Source organism: Phoca vitulina, unplaced genomic scaffold (genome assembly GCF_004348235.1).
Source record: "Phoca vitulina isolate PV1807 unplaced genomic scaffold, GSC_HSeal_1.0 scaffold71, whole genome shotgun sequence".
NCBI lineage: Eukaryota > Metazoa > Chordata > Mammalia > Carnivora > Phocidae > Phoca > Phoca vitulina.
The window spans coordinates 12601817-12618954 of record NW_022589774.1 but is presented as its reverse complement, the minus strand read 5'-3'; the positions used below and the strand labels follow the sequence as shown (position 1 = coordinate 12618954).

At 34.4% G+C, this 17138-nt stretch overlaps 1 protein-coding gene across 1 annotated transcript in view; it reads right to left on the bottom strand.

Annotated features, from left to right (window-relative positions):
• The window catches only part of HMCN1 (hemicentin 1), a 487946-nt gene that overhangs the window by 72524 nt on the left and 398284 nt on the right, over positions 1 to 17138 (bottom strand). Inside the window, exons 64-71 of the mRNA XM_032393157.1 lie at positions 16100 to 16259; positions 13951 to 14075; positions 13539 to 13722; positions 12841 to 12938; positions 11437 to 11715; positions 6925 to 7121; positions 3656 to 3737; positions 2131 to 2267 (exon numbers count right to left, since the gene is read on the bottom strand). Of these exons, the coding sequence (XP_032249048.1) occupies positions 2131 to 2267; positions 3656 to 3737; positions 6925 to 7121; positions 11437 to 11715; positions 12841 to 12938; positions 13539 to 13722; positions 13951 to 14075; positions 16100 to 16259 (1262 nt within the window). The remainder of the gene's footprint in view (positions 1 to 2130; positions 2268 to 3655; positions 3738 to 6924; positions 7122 to 11436; positions 11716 to 12840; positions 12939 to 13538; positions 13723 to 13950; positions 14076 to 16099; positions 16260 to 17138) is intronic.

The following is a 17138-nucleotide window of genomic DNA, read 5'->3' as shown; positions in this document are numbered from 1 at the left end:
ATCTTTTCCTTTGATCACTTTATTGAAGAAACATTGTTCTGATCTTTAATCACTTCTGTGTTATTCCCAAAACCATGGATGCAATTTAATTTGTATCTTAATGGACTCTGTCAACCACTCCCTCTCTTTTCCTTGGCTTTTAGTACACCAGTGTATCCTATACTTAATTCTATCTCTCTGAGTCCTTCCTTCTCTGTTCTGATCTTTTCTTTTTCCTTTGCTCACCTTATAATTATTAGTGTTGCCTTACACCCTATTCTCATTTACAGGTTATCTCACACTATTCTCTCTGGTCAACTTCATACAAATCTATGGCTTTAACAACTGGTCATACCATGGAGGACTACCAAGTCAAAGATGTTTTTGATGAAATAGGGACCCATATTTCTTAGTACTTTTAAGAATCTCCACTTGGAAAATATATTGGTAATTCAAACTCAAAATATCTGAAACTGAATCATCTCTTTTTTCATAACTCTTGAACTCACCCTGTCCCAGTACTAACATCACTTGATCATAGCAGGGATTAACCTAAACTTCTCCATCATCAACTTTCACTCAGTTTCTATCTGAACACCTAATAGTTGTTGCTTGTTTGTTTTTTTTAAGAGAGAGTGGGGGCTGGGGAGGGGGAGAGAGAGAGAGAATCTTAAGCAGACTCTGCAATGAGTGCGCAGCCCATCATGGTGCTCAGTCCCATGACCCTTAGATCATGACCTGAGCCAAAACCAAGAGCCAGATGCTTAACTGACTACACCATGCAGGTGCCTCACTATTTTCACTCAAAAATAGTTTTGAGTGAAATGCACACATTGGAGATAAAACTGTGGAGAAAAAGTCAGAACATGAAAGGTCTTGTGAGCTAAGTGGGGTAGTTTAACCTGAATCCTGAAATCTGTGGGGAATCATCAAAGGATTTTAATCAAGGCCTACTTCAGCCACACCAAGTTACTTTGCAATTCCTGCAAGAGCAGCATTCCTTTTCCTGTAATGGCTTTGTAGATATCATTACCGTGATTAGAATACCCTTCTTCTTTTTCACCCAGAATCTACCCATCATTTAAAACTGAACTCACCCTTTCCAAGAGGCTCCCCTGAATTGTTCCTTACCCTGCAGTCTGAGTTACTTGCTTCTTCTCTGTTTTCATTAAATGCTATATACATCACCCTAACATATGAGTCGTATCCATGCTCTAATCTTTGATTTAATTCTATGTCTTTTCAAGTAGTCTGTGAGCTCCTTGAGGGTCACGACTACTCTCAGTAGCAATTATAGTGCCTACCGTTATAGAAGGAGCACAATAAATAGAGAAACTGAGACACAGGAAGGTTAAGTGATACCCACGATAATTTAGCATGTAAGTAACTCTCAGCATCCAGTCTGGTTTTGGTCCTTTGGTATGGTTTGGTGGTGGTAGAAGTCTTTCTGCCTTAAGTGTTAGGGGACTTAATCTTTTATAATTAGGCACAATGTAACACAGTAGGTTATATTAACAGGATGAGGGGAAACAAAAGGAGGAAAAAAAGCATAAGTAACTACTAGGATAAGAACAATCAGAGCATTCAAAGTCAAGGCTTTGCACCAACCCTAAAGGCTATTTAGGATCCTGGGCTGTGACACTCTGATAGCAGACACATATCACGTGAGCATGGGAAGCTTTAGAGAGCCAGTAAGTGTGTTCTTCAAGGATTCCAGTCCTATATTCCTGGTATCCAAGGAGGGGCCCTCCTCAGGTCCCAGTTTATTCCAGAAAAATTCAGTCAGAAATTTGCCCATGACACTTGACAGGGCAGGTCAGCTCTTCTGAGACTCGGATGACTTCTTACCTCTCAAGTAAAGAAATAGCTGAGTGTTTCAAATACAATTTTAATTCACAGGCTCCAGGAGATACATACTTGCACCAATTTACAGAGTGTCTGAAACAAAATACCTGTCTTTTGACCCATAACTAGTTAATAACTACCCAAGCACAGGTTGAGAAAAGAAGGCTGATTAAAAGACCCTGTGCCCACACCTCCAATGTCAAATAATAGTAGCCTGATACTGTTTGGTTTTGTCTACCTACCAAAGACGCTACAGCTGATTTTTTTTTTCCTCAAAATGAATTTGTGGAACTTAGCAAGATTTACCTGTAACCGTTCTCCATTTTTAAGCCAAGTGATTACAGGGGGAGGCACTGCATCCGATTTGCATTCCAATGTTACTTGTCTGTTCCGTAACACAGTGAAATCCTGGGACTCATCAGTTCCAGCAATGTTAGGGGGTACTGGGTGCGAGAACAAACATGTCAGAGGCTTTCAGTAAACAAGATATAAAAATGATCTGAATTATATTAGGTTTTCAACAAATTTTGCTTCTGTTATATAAAATAAGAGGCATAAACTTAAAACAATACTCGTTCAATTTGTGGTACAAATGACTACCAGTAGTGGACTTTTTTTTTTTAAGTCTTACTCTGTACTTTCACATATATAAAGTAATGAAATTCTTCCAATAGTCACATGAATGACAAGATAAGTAATATAATCACATTATTATCACCATTTAACAGGTAAAGAAACTAAGGCACAAAGAAAGGATTTCTTGTCCAGGTCTCACACTTGGTAAGAATTTTCTCTCAACATCAGATTTCCAAACTACTAAATCAGGGTCTGTTCCATAATAATATAGAGAAATGTATATACTTTCATAATATTCAGAAATATATTTTTTAATGTGACTTTTATATGCAGAACTTACATGTCAATTAACAGCAGGTCTAATTTGTGTGTAGGGCTGGTGGGGGAAGGGGGGCACCTAAATTACGGACAATTTGCACTGCCTAGTCATCTTGACTAAGACAATGAAGTAAGTATCTTCTGTTTGGTTTTTTAAATGTTCCTTTCCATAAAGAGTAATTCTTATCTCTATGTTGAAATAATATTGACCTGAGTCTAAATGGCCCAACTTTTCTAGAAGGTAATTTGGCAATAAATTTCGGAGCTTTAAATGTGTACGTGTGTATGTGTAATCAAGCAAGTGTACTTATAGAAATTTATCAAAATAAAAGAATTAAGGAAACAGGCTAATATGTATGCACAAAGATGTCTATAACAGTATTCCTTGTACTGATGAAAATTCAAGAACAGCTTAAATATCCAAAAATAGGGAATTAAATTATTAATTTATTAATTAAATAAATGATGGTGTATTCATAAAATGGGACACCATGCCATCACTAAAAACTGTTATAAAAATATGTTTTTTGACATGAAAACATGTTCATCAAACCATTAAGAGATATGAAAAACAAGTTTGATACTGCATGTTGTAGGGTACATTTCTGTGACAAAACATCTGTATGCAAAAAAGCCTTTGTGTAATGAGACTGGATGACATATTTTCTTCTTTATCGTAATTTATAGTCTATGATTTTAAATAAAGAACTACGAATTATTTGTGCAGAAACAAAATGAATGAGTCAAAAAGTCCACTGAAGTATTTCCAAAAAGCACTTGATCAGCCAAATATAAGAATCAGATTTGCAAAATACATATTTCCTTATACATAAACAAATCTTATGATGTGCTACAGAGCTGCCCCAGGTTCCATGAATTACAGCTTCTAATTAGGTATTAGTATATGATAGATTGCAGGACATTTTGCCAAATTTACCATGCACTCTCACTAAATATTCTTTATCATCATCTCCTGAAGTACTGGATGCCAGACACGTATATCTTCCTGTATCCTCCACCTGCAAAATCCAAATAAGTGAATTACACAATGTTAACATGTCAGTTTTCGTGATGAGAATAAGCATTCACTAGAATGAATATAAAGTCTCACACAAAACAAGATAGCACAACAAATAAAATTTAATAAACTGTTTTAACATTAGCTCTCTGTAACATAGCTCTCTGTAAAACTATGTTTTAAGAGGTTTTCAATATCTGATCTCAACATGTTTGCATGTTAGGTATATTTAGTGATCTCAGAAAAGGCAGATATATATAGGACCTAGCACCAGAGGTCACAGATGAGACACACAATATTCACTGAACAAATATTTATGGACTTAAATGGTAGATTTAAAAGTTCAATTGGCATCTTCCTGAAGAAAATGCAATACAGTTTATTAAGTAAACAAATAAAGTATCAGGTTATTTAAATAAAGTACATTAATTCCACATTTTGAATGTACCTTTGGTAAACGTGGTGAAACAAAAGAGCTATATTATATAATCTGGTTGCAAACAGTGTCAGACTGACAACATAATCTACTATTATCTGACTAAAACTAGAAACATTTCTTTAAAAACCCCGTGCATAGTTTCCACTGGAAGTGTTAGTCTTCCTTCATATGTTTGACATTGTGTTGACACAGCCCATGCTTACGTATGCATAAAATATACTCTGTAAAACAGACGATCTTACTTCTGTGAAAAATATATTTTGGAAAAGCAGAAAAATCCTGTTTTCATTTATTTTACTACTTGAACATTCCTAGAATATTGTGAATTTTTAAATTCTTACATTCAAAACTGACTTTATAGGTTATGGAAAAACTTTTTGGTAGGCTGCAGAAACTCCTTCGAAAAAAATTTAAGACTAGTATGTTTGCAAAAATACTTAAATACAACTTTAAGAAGAATGGCACTCACATAGTCCTTCAATTAAGAATTTAAAATGATGTACCGAGGCCTAGAGAATAACTTCGCATTTCCCATCATATGTTGAAAGTCGTTTAAAACTCAACTTTTCTCTATCAACTCACTTTATTCCCAATTAATAGTGCCCTCTCCGCTTGTTTTGACTTACCCAAACTTGAACCATCACTCATGTCTACTCCTAAATCTTACCTCCTCCAATAAATATTTCCTGACAATTTGTGCCCTTCTGGATGCCTACAGTCATCATTCATAGCTATATTTTCTAAACTGTGTTCTGTTTATAAGGTGTCAGAAAAGTGACAGTTAATCATATTTCTCTAGAGTAGTATTTTTCAGGATTGTTGATATGCAGTATGGCTCACAAAGGAGAGGAAGGTATAGTATATAAAGTTTTCCAATTCTATTTGGTCACAGAATTTCCTCCATTGGAATAACTCACAGAACTAGTGTTTGATGGAAGATATTTTAGGAAACTCCTGTCTTTACCACACAATTTGGAATTTGCAAAGCTTCCAATATGTGTCAGGCATAACTGTATGTTACAGATACATACATGAAAAGACAAAGTTCAGATAAGTGAAATATAATGTGATAGGTGAAATATAATGTATAATGTACAAAATGCCCTGAAAACACAGAGGAGCAGAGGAACCAAGATCAGTCTTGGGACTTGATAATATTTAATTTTCTACTTCTAAAATATCTTGAATGGTTTTCTTACTGTTTCTTTTCCTAATTTTATCATGTGTGTAGTTTTATATCCCCTAGACAACTGGAAACTTCTTGAAGGCTGAGACAAGTTTTATGTATTATGTTTGTATTCTCCACAGTGGCTAGCTCATGTGGGTCCCATCTAATACTCAATGGGATCTCTGTCTCCTTTTGTTAAACCAAACTCTATAATGTTTCCATTTAAGACCTACTATGATGTGGCCTTAATATTCCTTATAAGCTTTGTTTATCATTATTCCTTTGTATTTATAATTCTATTCCACACAGTTCCCTGTCTCCTTATGTTACAAAATTCTTTTGGCTCCTTTTTTATCTGTTGAAATTATATCATTCAAGGATTTTCATTCAGTAAGTTGTTTGAAAGCTTAACTCGAGTTTTCTCTGAGTTATTGCAATGTTTGACGGAGAGAAAAGAGGGGAATGGAAGGCATGTTCTCCTTGATATTAGAAACAAGGAATGTGCTGAGTTCCACTGGGTAGGCTTTTGAAGTGGATATAGGATTGAGACCCAGCTCTATCACTGAACAGCATTGAGTACTTGGCAGGCAAGTACTTGATCTCTCTGTGCCTGTTTCTGGTGGTGTAGAATGGAGATAAAGACTTGCTCACAGAGTTGTTATGATAGTCACCGGTGTGATTGAGCCCAGAGCTGAACTCAGGACTGACACAGTAGACAATTCGTAGCCCTTTGCTCTCTTTTTCCAGCTCCCTTTCCTTCCTCTTTCCTCAGTAAAAATGGACACAGAATATAATTAAATAATTTATTCCATGTTTAAAGGGATGATGATTATCACAATAATAGCAGCAGGAAAAACAATTCTATCTAACTCTATTTAACATTACTACATGCCTGTGGCCCTAAGCTAAGCATGTTAGGTGATCTTTTAAATCCTCAAGTGTAGGAGTTAGGTATTATTACTACTTTTATCCCAAAGTTACGGACGGGGGTATTAGGGCACAGATGGAGAATATCTGTAATATAAGATTTGTCTTTGTTAGTAAAACAGAAGATTGTTATGATAAGGCATCCCGGACATACTTCTCTTTAATAAATTTATGTTTCTGATGAATTTCCTTAAACACAAACTAAAAGAACAATTTTACTGAATTGGTTGTTTGAAAAATTGTGTCTCTTCAGATTTTTATGTCTGCTAGTTCATTTGAGAGACCAAAATTGCTCTTTGAGGCCTCATATGTATATATGTTGAACTGCTTTTTGCCAGTTCTGTAAAGGGCTGCATGGCACAAGTTAAGAGCTTCAGGTAATACTCACTTACAGCACTGTGAAAAAACATGAAAAATTAAAGTATCTTGCTTTCTTCCAAGTTTAATATGATACTTCTACTGCTCTTTTTTAGTCATGTTACCCTGTGTCTACCCAAACATGCATACCATAGAACCAATCTACCTTTGTGAAGGTTACTGAGAGGAATCTGTGACCCATTTGGATTCAAAAACATTAATTTCTCCATTTTGCCTATATTAGCAAGTGAGAAGTATAGTCCAGGATAAAATAATTTTTTTGACTTTGACACTTACCTGAGCACTAGATATTTGAAGGATCTCTCCACCTCCAAGAGTTTGTACCTGACCTGTCTGTGGGAGGGGCCGTCCATCCTTCATCCAGGTAATTTTAGGAGTTGGGATTCCAGAAGCAAAGCAGGTAAGTTCAAGTGGATTATTAACAATCACTGATATTTCTATAGGTTCTTCTGATCCATTGATATGAGGTGGTTCTATTTAAAGGGAATTGAAAACAACAACAAAATAAACTTGCTGTTTGATAAAATACTGCTGATTAGAAAAACTTTAAAAGGAAATTCATCTCAAATTTATGTTCATATACTACAAATTAGTTAAATACCAAAATGATAATTCCTAGATGTTATTACCATTTGTCACTGGCACTATTTTAAAAGGGATGGCTCATATCTATCAGAGATCATGAAATAAATGGCAAGCCTGTCCAAGGCAATGACAGCTCAGCAACTGGGATTCAGATACAGAGAGCAGTCTCACCTAACTGCGAAGATTGGAGAACCATAAAAACGAAACTCATCTTGTACCATTTTTTAAAGAGAGATACTTCCACAAAGTAGTGTGTTTTTGTACCTTCTAAATATCTATTGTTTCTACAAAAGTAACAGGCAAATGCTGTGGAATTCTGCTCTCATCTTTTCCCTGCAGAACTTTAAGAGGAAACAATGACTAAGCAGAAGAAAAAATAGTTACATTTGGAGACTATTTCTGCATAGAACACATTTGTTATGTCTGGGCAGAAATAATTTCCTTTTTTATTTATATTTCTAAATTACCTTTCTCAAGAGGATGTTAAAAATCTAAACACTTGGAAGAAACATTAAGGTTCCTTAAGTCCAACTATTCTCAAGTTTAGAAATCCCTTTAAAACAGTCTTTTCATAGAATGATCATTCAAGTTTTCTATGAACGTTTCCAGTTTACTATTTCACAAGGCAGCCAAAATAGCTGTTGGACAGCTCCAAGGATCAGACTTTTTTTTTTTTTTTTTTTTTAAATCAGGCACATAGTTTAGAACAGAGGTTCGCAGAAGAGCATCTGGAGTCAAAGAGCCTGAGTTTGAATCCTGGGTCCAATAATTATTAGCTTAGTGGATTTGGGCAAACCTCTAAAATAAGAATAGCACTATTATTTAACTAGTAGGATCACTGTGAGCATCCAATGAGATAATCTATAAACTACACATTTCTTTTGTGTTTCTGAGTATGTTTTATTTTATAATTAAAGGTTTTTAAAAAGTTATTGCTACTACAATGTCTACTACAGCTGTTGGTATTATTATTAAAACCTGTTTACTAAAAAAAAAAAAAAAATTCCACCTATGGTCCCCGTTTTCCTTCCTGGAGAAAGACAATATATTAAATCTATATACCTTTTCAGACTATAATTAAGAAGTCAGAGTTTCTTAACCACTGACCCACATGACTTCTTTTTTTACTTTCATTCATCTTATGTATTGCTGTCAAAATCCATTTTCTTAAGTGAATTTTAGAATGATCCAAGATTTCTTGCTTAAGGATTTCAGTGTTTCCACGTTGCTTACTGAATTAAATAAAAACACTTCATCATGGCTTCCAAAGCTTCTGCAATAGGTCTTTATCTTTATAAAATTATGTACTTTTAATATACTTAAATGTAACCTAGGCTTCAAATTTGACTACTTTTTTCCCTCAACAAGTCCAGTCTTTTCTTGCTCTGTGACTTTACTAATGCTATTCCTTCTACTGTTACATCCTCCAATAGTCCCATCCACCAACTGAGCATGTTCAAATACTACCAAGGTCACATTAATGTCATTAAATTCATTTGTAAAAACCATAAATCCTTTCTTGATTCTAACACCAACAATAAAATTTCTCTCCCTTTAAATTTCCAAAGCATGTTGTTTATATTACTCAAAAGCACTTATCTGATTCTCTATTTGACTACAGTCAATTCTTTATTCCTTTCATTTATTAGTTATTTACTATGTTTCAGTCATTATGGATACAAAAATTAATTAGGCATGGCCTTTATCTTCAAAGCTTATAGTCACTAGATTTAAAACAACATCAACAATAATAGAAACAGCATATTCCCCCTGATTCAAACCCCCAGTCATCAGATCTTACAGATAGATGTTAAGTGACTATCAACTATTTTATTCTGTGTCTTGCCCATATGTCGTATACTTTGGACCGAGTAGGAGGTATACATACTCTGATGACTCCAGAACTTATGTTTTTAACTTATATCTCTCTTCTGAGCTTAAGATCCACAAATCCAATTATCAGATAAACATCTCCAGTGGAATATTTGGACACTACTTCAATTTAAACATGTATTCAGACAGAACCTGTTACCTTATTCCTCAAAACCTGGTCCTTTTCCATCATTTCCTGCATTTATGAGATGGATTTACCAATCATCCAGTCATATAAACCAGAAACTCGGAGTCACCCTTGATATCTTCTTCATCACTCTCCTATATCCAAATCCTCAAGTAAGTCCTAATACTTCTACCTGCAATTATTTCTAAATGCATTTTTTCCTCTCACCTCCATTACTAATCTGAACTACAATACTATTTACTTGGACTAACATCACTTATTTCCTGCCTTTAGGTACCCAATCAATATTATCTATTTGTTTCTTTCACATTAACAGACCCCAATTTTGTTGGGACTGGCAGTGTGCTAAAAACCCCATTTCCTAGCCTCTGCCGTAGATGGTAGATGGAGTGGTATGTGAAGATTCTGATCAATGAGATGTAAATGGAAGAGGTTCTGTACGGTTTTTAAAAAAGTCCCTAGGGGGGCAACTCTTCACCTTTCCTCTTTTTCCTGCTCTGTTGTTGCATCTAGTGATGCTAGGGGTGACCAGACAATGCATGATCACTGACCAACTGCTAAGAATAGCAGTTCCCCAGGTTAGGACAGTTACTTTCACATTTGGAGTGTAGCACTGATCCAAGTGAAGACTTTTTCAGGTTTTAATGGAATTAGCTTTCAACAGATACTGAAATGCTGAATCTTCTCATCTTTCTGCTGAGCCAGTTTTCAAATCTGTTTTAAGAAAATATTATCCTTATAAACCCTGTAGCTAGGAAGGCTGTTCTTTGTACACGACGCTAACAATATCGTTGTTATTTTCTTGCTCAGTTTTCTACATCCAGAAATGCTCTGGACTGTGATTCTGCTGCTGGGTTCTTGAATTCCTAGAGGAACATGCTTTCTCCCTTTCCCACCGCCACATGTTGGACCAGGCCATATGTCACATACACTGTAGATGTACAGCAATTATTTGTTACATGATGACTGGAAACATGTCTGGCCTATAATGTATAGCCAATAGTTAATACTTAATATGTGAATAATGTACAAGAGCACATTTATGTCATCTCTTCTTATTCCTGAGACTCTGTGAATTGGTATACAGGAATTTATTATTCCAGCCTTCCTTATCAACACACACTTTCTTCTGTCTTTTGTCTCTAAATACCCTGGAATACCTCCTCCACTACCACCTTTCATTCTAAGGAACACTTATCAATACCACAGTCTCTTCTTTGTTTATTTAGATAGCATTCTATCTCTCTCTACAGTTAAAACTCCCTTTAATCCAGCTAGCAAGTTCTAATTCCATTCAATTTAATCCAATGGATAAATATCATATGTCAAATGCCATGCTAAATCCTGGGAATACTTCAATAGGTAAGGTGGGTACTGCCCCTCACAGAGCTTAACTAAGGATGAAGCAGACTTTTAAAGTTACACAAATGATTAAATTGGTATAGGTACTATAAGGAAGATTACAGAGCATTCTGAAAACATATGCTAACCTCATGCCAAAACTATTCTTATCGTTCCTTGTGAGGTATATTTTGTTCTGGAAGAGCCTGAGGTTTTACTTATGTTGTAGTGAGAAAACAAACAAAACTCCCCAAAAATAATTAATTATGGAACTAGTTAATCTCATTCATCTTCATTTCTCTCCCAAAGTCAAAAATTTTTACTTCAAGTAAAAGATGAAAGTGTTTTCTCTTTATATTATTTGTTTGCATATAGAACATTGTAATACACATTTCAAATATTTGCTTTAATGTACACAATAGTAAATGGAACTAGACTATTTGAAGTGACTATTATAACTATAATCTAGAGATTGGATCATTTGAAAAGATTGAAATAACATAAAATAGTATAAATATCATGCTTTTTCATTAAGTTAGTATTTATCAAGAGCTTTAATTCTTGAAAAAACTTAAAAATCTACTTATCAATTGGTTGTATGATTTTGTTAATGAATAATGTTTTATAAGTAGGAGTTTTCATCTTTTAGACAAATAAGAAACAAAATAATTTAAATTTAATATTCTTCAGGTAAGAGTAAACCTAGGTAAATTACAAAACAGAAATATGAAATACAATGAAGTTTTACAAGTTTTGTCCCCATAGCAAGTGATTCTAAGAATTACACTTACTTACCAAATCCTTATTGTCACTTATTTCCCAATTATTGAATGTTTACATACCCAGGACCTTCAGGATAAAGTGTTTGCTGACTTCTCCAGCTTCATTTGAGGCAATGCAGATGTACCTTCCCGAATCTTCAGTCTCTGCTTTGTTGAGCTGAAGAACCATTCCTTGAGTGCTTACTGTCAGACGGGTATTAGGACCCAGAGGCTGCCCATCTCTAAGCCAGGACATCCTGGGAGTTGGGGTTCCATCTGTAAAGCATGTCATGGAGGTAGAACTACCCTTGACGATTGTGATCTCCTCTGTTCCCATTGCATTGTCCAGATTTGGTGGCACTATACAGAAAACAAAACAGGTAAAATTTACACATCTATTATAATTTGAGACCAAATTAGATAAAAAAATTTTTTAATGGTTCAGTTAGTTCTGTAGTGTTTCTATGATCTATTAAAATACAGAATTTAAGATAGCATATAAATAACGCTATTATAAAAACAGGTATTAGATAGGCTAATTATTAACCTTCCAAGATATTAGCAATGAAACCTCAGGATTGTTTTCTTGTAGAACACACAAAATTTAAATGTGCTTTAAGTTTTGGCCATTTTTTAACTTCTTAGATTTGTCTCTTTAACTTGTTACAATGTATATTACAGTTTCAGAAGTATATTTTCAACTGCTGTATGGGAATAAATAAAATAATACCAGTTTCTAGAGTAAATTTTATATAATCCAACAAAATTAATTTGTAGGCTATAGTAAATAGTTACTTAACTGTTCTGAGATGTTCTTGGGGATTTAGAAATTTGGACCAGTAAACCTTAGTATTTCAGAAATGGAATGTTTTCAGTTCTCTGTCTACACACACACACACACACACACACACACACACACTCATGAAGACATATATCTGCACATATTCATTCATATTTTAAATACTCAAAATGAGCCACTAATATTATTAGAAAACAGTCTGAACTTTCTCTTTGTATCAAAAGATGAGTCCTTGTGTCTGGATTGAAATGCTATTTTTAAAAATTTAGATTTGACTTAAGGCAAAATTCCAGGTTAGAAGAGTTTTTTTTTTTTTTTTTTTAAGATTTTATTTATTTATTTGACAGGGAGAGACACAGCGAGAGAGGGAACACAAGCAGGGGGAGCGGGAGAGGGAGAAGCAGGCTTCCCGTGGAGCAGGGAGCCCGATGTGGGGCTTGATCCCAGGACCCTGGGATCATGACCTGAACCGAAGGCAGACACTTAACCGACTGAGCCACCCAGGTGCCCCTAGAAGAGTATTTTGACAGACAGTATGTTCCAATACACATGGACCCCTTGGGAGAAAATGCATTGTTTCCTAGTTAGCAAGATCCTATTTTACCAATTCTTTCTGATATGTCAATATCTAAATATAAGCCTGTTGCTTAATATTGTAAAGTATTAGGGTCATCTCTGAGACATACCCAAAACTCGAAGACTATAATGTTTATTATCCACCCCAGCTCTGTTGGAGGCCACACACGTGTACACAGCAACATCAGACACCTGAGGTCTCACAATCCTGAAAAACAATTTGACCCAATAATTCATAATTTAATCCCATTCAACATACACAGAGAAAATATTTCTGATTTATACACAGATTATGACTAATGTTGGGAAATTTTAGTTAGGAAGCTTATAATGATCCATCACAAAATACAGATGCTTCAAATGCAATTTGTTCCACAAAGTTGATTAGGCACTGACAGTAAGCCATTAAAAATATAACATAATTTAAGAGTGAATATTTTTCTAATATACATTAAGAAAGGATGATGCTAACATGAAAATCACATGATTGTAGTATGCATCTTTCTATTATTTTGCCACAGAAAGTTTTCTCTAAAATAGCAGTTCTTGGAAATACATATGCGATAGATACGTCTGTCTACGAAAGAGCTATTTTATACAAATTTACTAAAACACAAGCATTTAAATAAGAATTTTTTAATTTTATAGTTGTTAACCTCCCTCTTCTAAAAAGATACTGAAAGGGAAAAATAACCAAACAATAGTAAAAATTTAGGAAAAAAATTTCTTAACACCATTTAGATAAAGTTAAAGCCTACAATCGTAGTGACTTTACCCATCTAGCAAATCACACATAATAAAAGCTGACCTGATAACCTGCCCTCCTGATAGCAACCGGATATGGGAGGAGAGAGGCAGAGGAAGTCCATTCTTTAGCCAGTTTATCTGTGGTGGGGGTGTCCCTGTGGCTCTGCATTCAATATTTATTGAAGTATCCACCAAAGTCATTAGTTTCTCTGCTTCTTCTTTATTACCCCTAATTGCAGGTGCAACTATGTCATGCAGAAAATGAGAGAGAGAGAGAGAAGGGGTGGGGTGTGCATTACTAGTTCAAATCAGTTCAACTACAATTGCCCATGCTGCTGCTTTTTATCCCAAAAGCAAAGGGCAGTGATCAGATTTTAAAACTAGATGCTTCAGGCACCTACTGCTGGACCTTCATTTCTACTGATAGATTCTGAAGGTAGCAGAGTCAAAAGAGAGTGAAATTTCATATTTACCATAGACATTCAAGTTAAAAATTCGGTCTTCTTCTCCAGCAGGGTTAGAAGCGACACATGTGTATTTCCCCACGTTAGATGGGAGAGCTCCATAAATGTTTAATGTACTGCCATCTGCAGTCACCCTACAGGAAACATCATAGTAAAGGCACTGAGATGATTCATGTGAAGCTAAGAGCTGGAAAACTCACTCTGGGTTACTGTGTTCTTTAAAGAAATACCACCATAAAATGCATCTTCATCTTAGATATATAATGGTTCATATCTTTTTCACGAAGTACATGGAAGTCTGTTAAAGTCAGAGCTTTAGTAAAACTGATGGGGATTTCATGCAATCAACTAAAATTCTACAGAACCAGATAAAATTCATGTCTTCCATCCACGACTTCCTTATGAGAAAAACGGGAACTGAATGAAATCAGGTTGGGAACTTCTCTATCCAAATCAAAGACGTGTTTTTCTCAAAGTTAGAATACATTTTCCTTAGTTACTAAAATAAGGTTTGGATTAAATGAAAATTATCAAAAATTCTGGTATGAAATCTGAAGAATGTTATAATGAGAAACTAAAAGAAATGATATACTAAAAACTAACTATAAATGACTTAGTAATATTTTTAATGAGAATAGGATAACTTATTTAAACTGTGACAACAACTCAGTATTATGTATATGTATATTTTGCAAAAATTTTTCCACAAATTGCTAGAGCTTTACCCTTGAATTACATAATAGTAAATAACTGTACGGTTAGATGATCAAAGATATTTAAGTTAATATTATTGCATTACTGATTCCCTTCACAAGCCATTAATTATCAAACAAATTTCCTGTTTTAGAAAGAGATTAAATGGCTTTCTATAGTTATTAACTACAACAGTGACTTTATTAGAATCTTCCAATGTCAAAAGTAAACACTCCATTTCTACCATATAATGTTATTAAATATGATTATTGAAAATTACAAAAAAAGAAAATTACAATATTATTATGAATCTCTTATATTTTTTCATTTTCAAAATATGAATTTTAAAATTCCATGGGTTTAATCATATGAATAAACAAAAAAGGAGGTTGCCATAACCAAAGGAAAGTAGTAAGCTGATTGGCAAATTGTTCCATTTGCAAACCTATACATATTGCGGAAATGTGAACAAATAATCAGTAAGTGAGATATAGAAAAAGTGCATTTGGGATCTTATTGTAAGAGAAGAATGACAGATCATAAATTCCTGGGTATAAATATTATCATATAAGATCTTTAGGTCCCACCACCTATCTAGTACTTGGCTTGCAATATGGTTGACACCATCTGATTTAATAAAAATAATTAAATACTTGTTAACTATTGAGATATGTGCACACCAAAGAAATAAAACTTAAAACATATCTCTAAAATATTATTTGGCAATTTACCCAGTCTTCTAATGGGAACAAATATCTAAATTTTAATATAAAATGACTTCAAAGAAAATAACATTTACTTATCTTTCTTTAAATTATGTATATTCAATTCATTGACTAGAAAACAGTCCAAACCCTAAATTTAAAATATTGGTTTAAAATGATAAAGCTTGTAATACATTTAATTAATGCCCACGTATGCATGTATGGTTCTTCAAATAATTTGATTACTCTGATACTTGTATACAGTAGGGCTTTGTGATGAAGTAATCTAGCAGAGAGTAGAATTCTGGACTGTTCTTCTAAAGGCATTTATTGTTGAAAGTAACAGGAAGCCCTTACCATATTGTTATTCCATCTCTATGTAATTTGTTGTATGGGTAACAAGTATCAGCGGAAAATGGGATTTGGACAAATCACTACAAGGAATGAACTAGGTTACGACGATATTGTCTCCTTTTTCAAAATGAGCCAAGCACTCATTCACTCATTGATGTTGATGGATATGGAAAACTTACACACACGTGTGCAGCACACACACACACACACACACACACTTTTGAGCAACTGTCTAAGGAGAATTTCTGTGTCCAGGTCTTTAAAATGTTATCTTTTTTCTTTCTGAATACAAAATGATAGCCAAGTTCCCATGAGACTGAATTTGGTATTATTCGTGCGAAATTTGAAGCATAAAGCATTGTAGAATACCTTATAATTAATGATGCAAAGATTCTTTTAAAACATACCGGATTCTTTCTGTTTCACTGTTATTTATGGGCTTTCCATCTTTAAGCCACTGAATAAGTGGGGTGGGAATGCCATTTGCATTGCAGGCCAGCTCAACGTTTTCCCCCTGAAGAACGCTGACTTCACTTGGAATTTCAGCACCAGCAATACTTGGAGGAACTTTGGGGAAATGATAAAGATTTTCATTAACAAGGCACAAGGTTATAAAGTCTAACAAATACAACAGAATCATAGAACAATATGCCATTTTTTTCATATTTTTCCTAGATTGTGGTTCAAGATCCAACTATTATTATCCTCATAAATTACTTCTAAATGAGGAATAGGTCAAGGAATCATTTCAATATTCTTGTTGTATTTGTAAGTTGATACAATTATTTAGTCATATGGGCTAGTGACAAATCTACCTCATGGGTGTCCTTCCTGGCCAAATGAATCACGTTTAGATTAAATCCTCAATATAGTTCAGAATTAGTATAGTTCAGGAGAACGTTTTACAAAATCTTGCCATCAATGTCTGAGAAAAGTATCTAAGTTGGGTGTTTCTCTCTTCATAATGCAAGTTAAAAATCGTACTGAATGGAGCACTGGGTGTCATACGCAAACAATGAATCATGGAACACTACATCAAAAACTAATGATGTAATGTATGGTGATTAACACAACATAATAAAATAAAAAAAATTATTCTAAACAATGGATAGGCTTGTTGTACATTTCAAGATCCAATCATTTCTATACTCTTTCTGGCCATCTTTGCTTTTCACTTTAATTATATGATTGAGAGGTAATGTATTATAAAAATATTGACAATGGTTTCAAGCAGAAACACATTTGAATTCCTCTTCTAAATAATTATGGTAGTGTGCTGGAGGTAGCTCACACCAGCTCACAAGAGCCAGTTTTACACATCTTCCCTACTCCTCTTGTTCACTGACGTCATATTGGGAACTTGAAGTGGGCCACAGTGGGGATATTTACACCATAGAAACTGGCAAATGATTGGCTACAAATCAGGACCTTTTTGTCTGCAGAGTC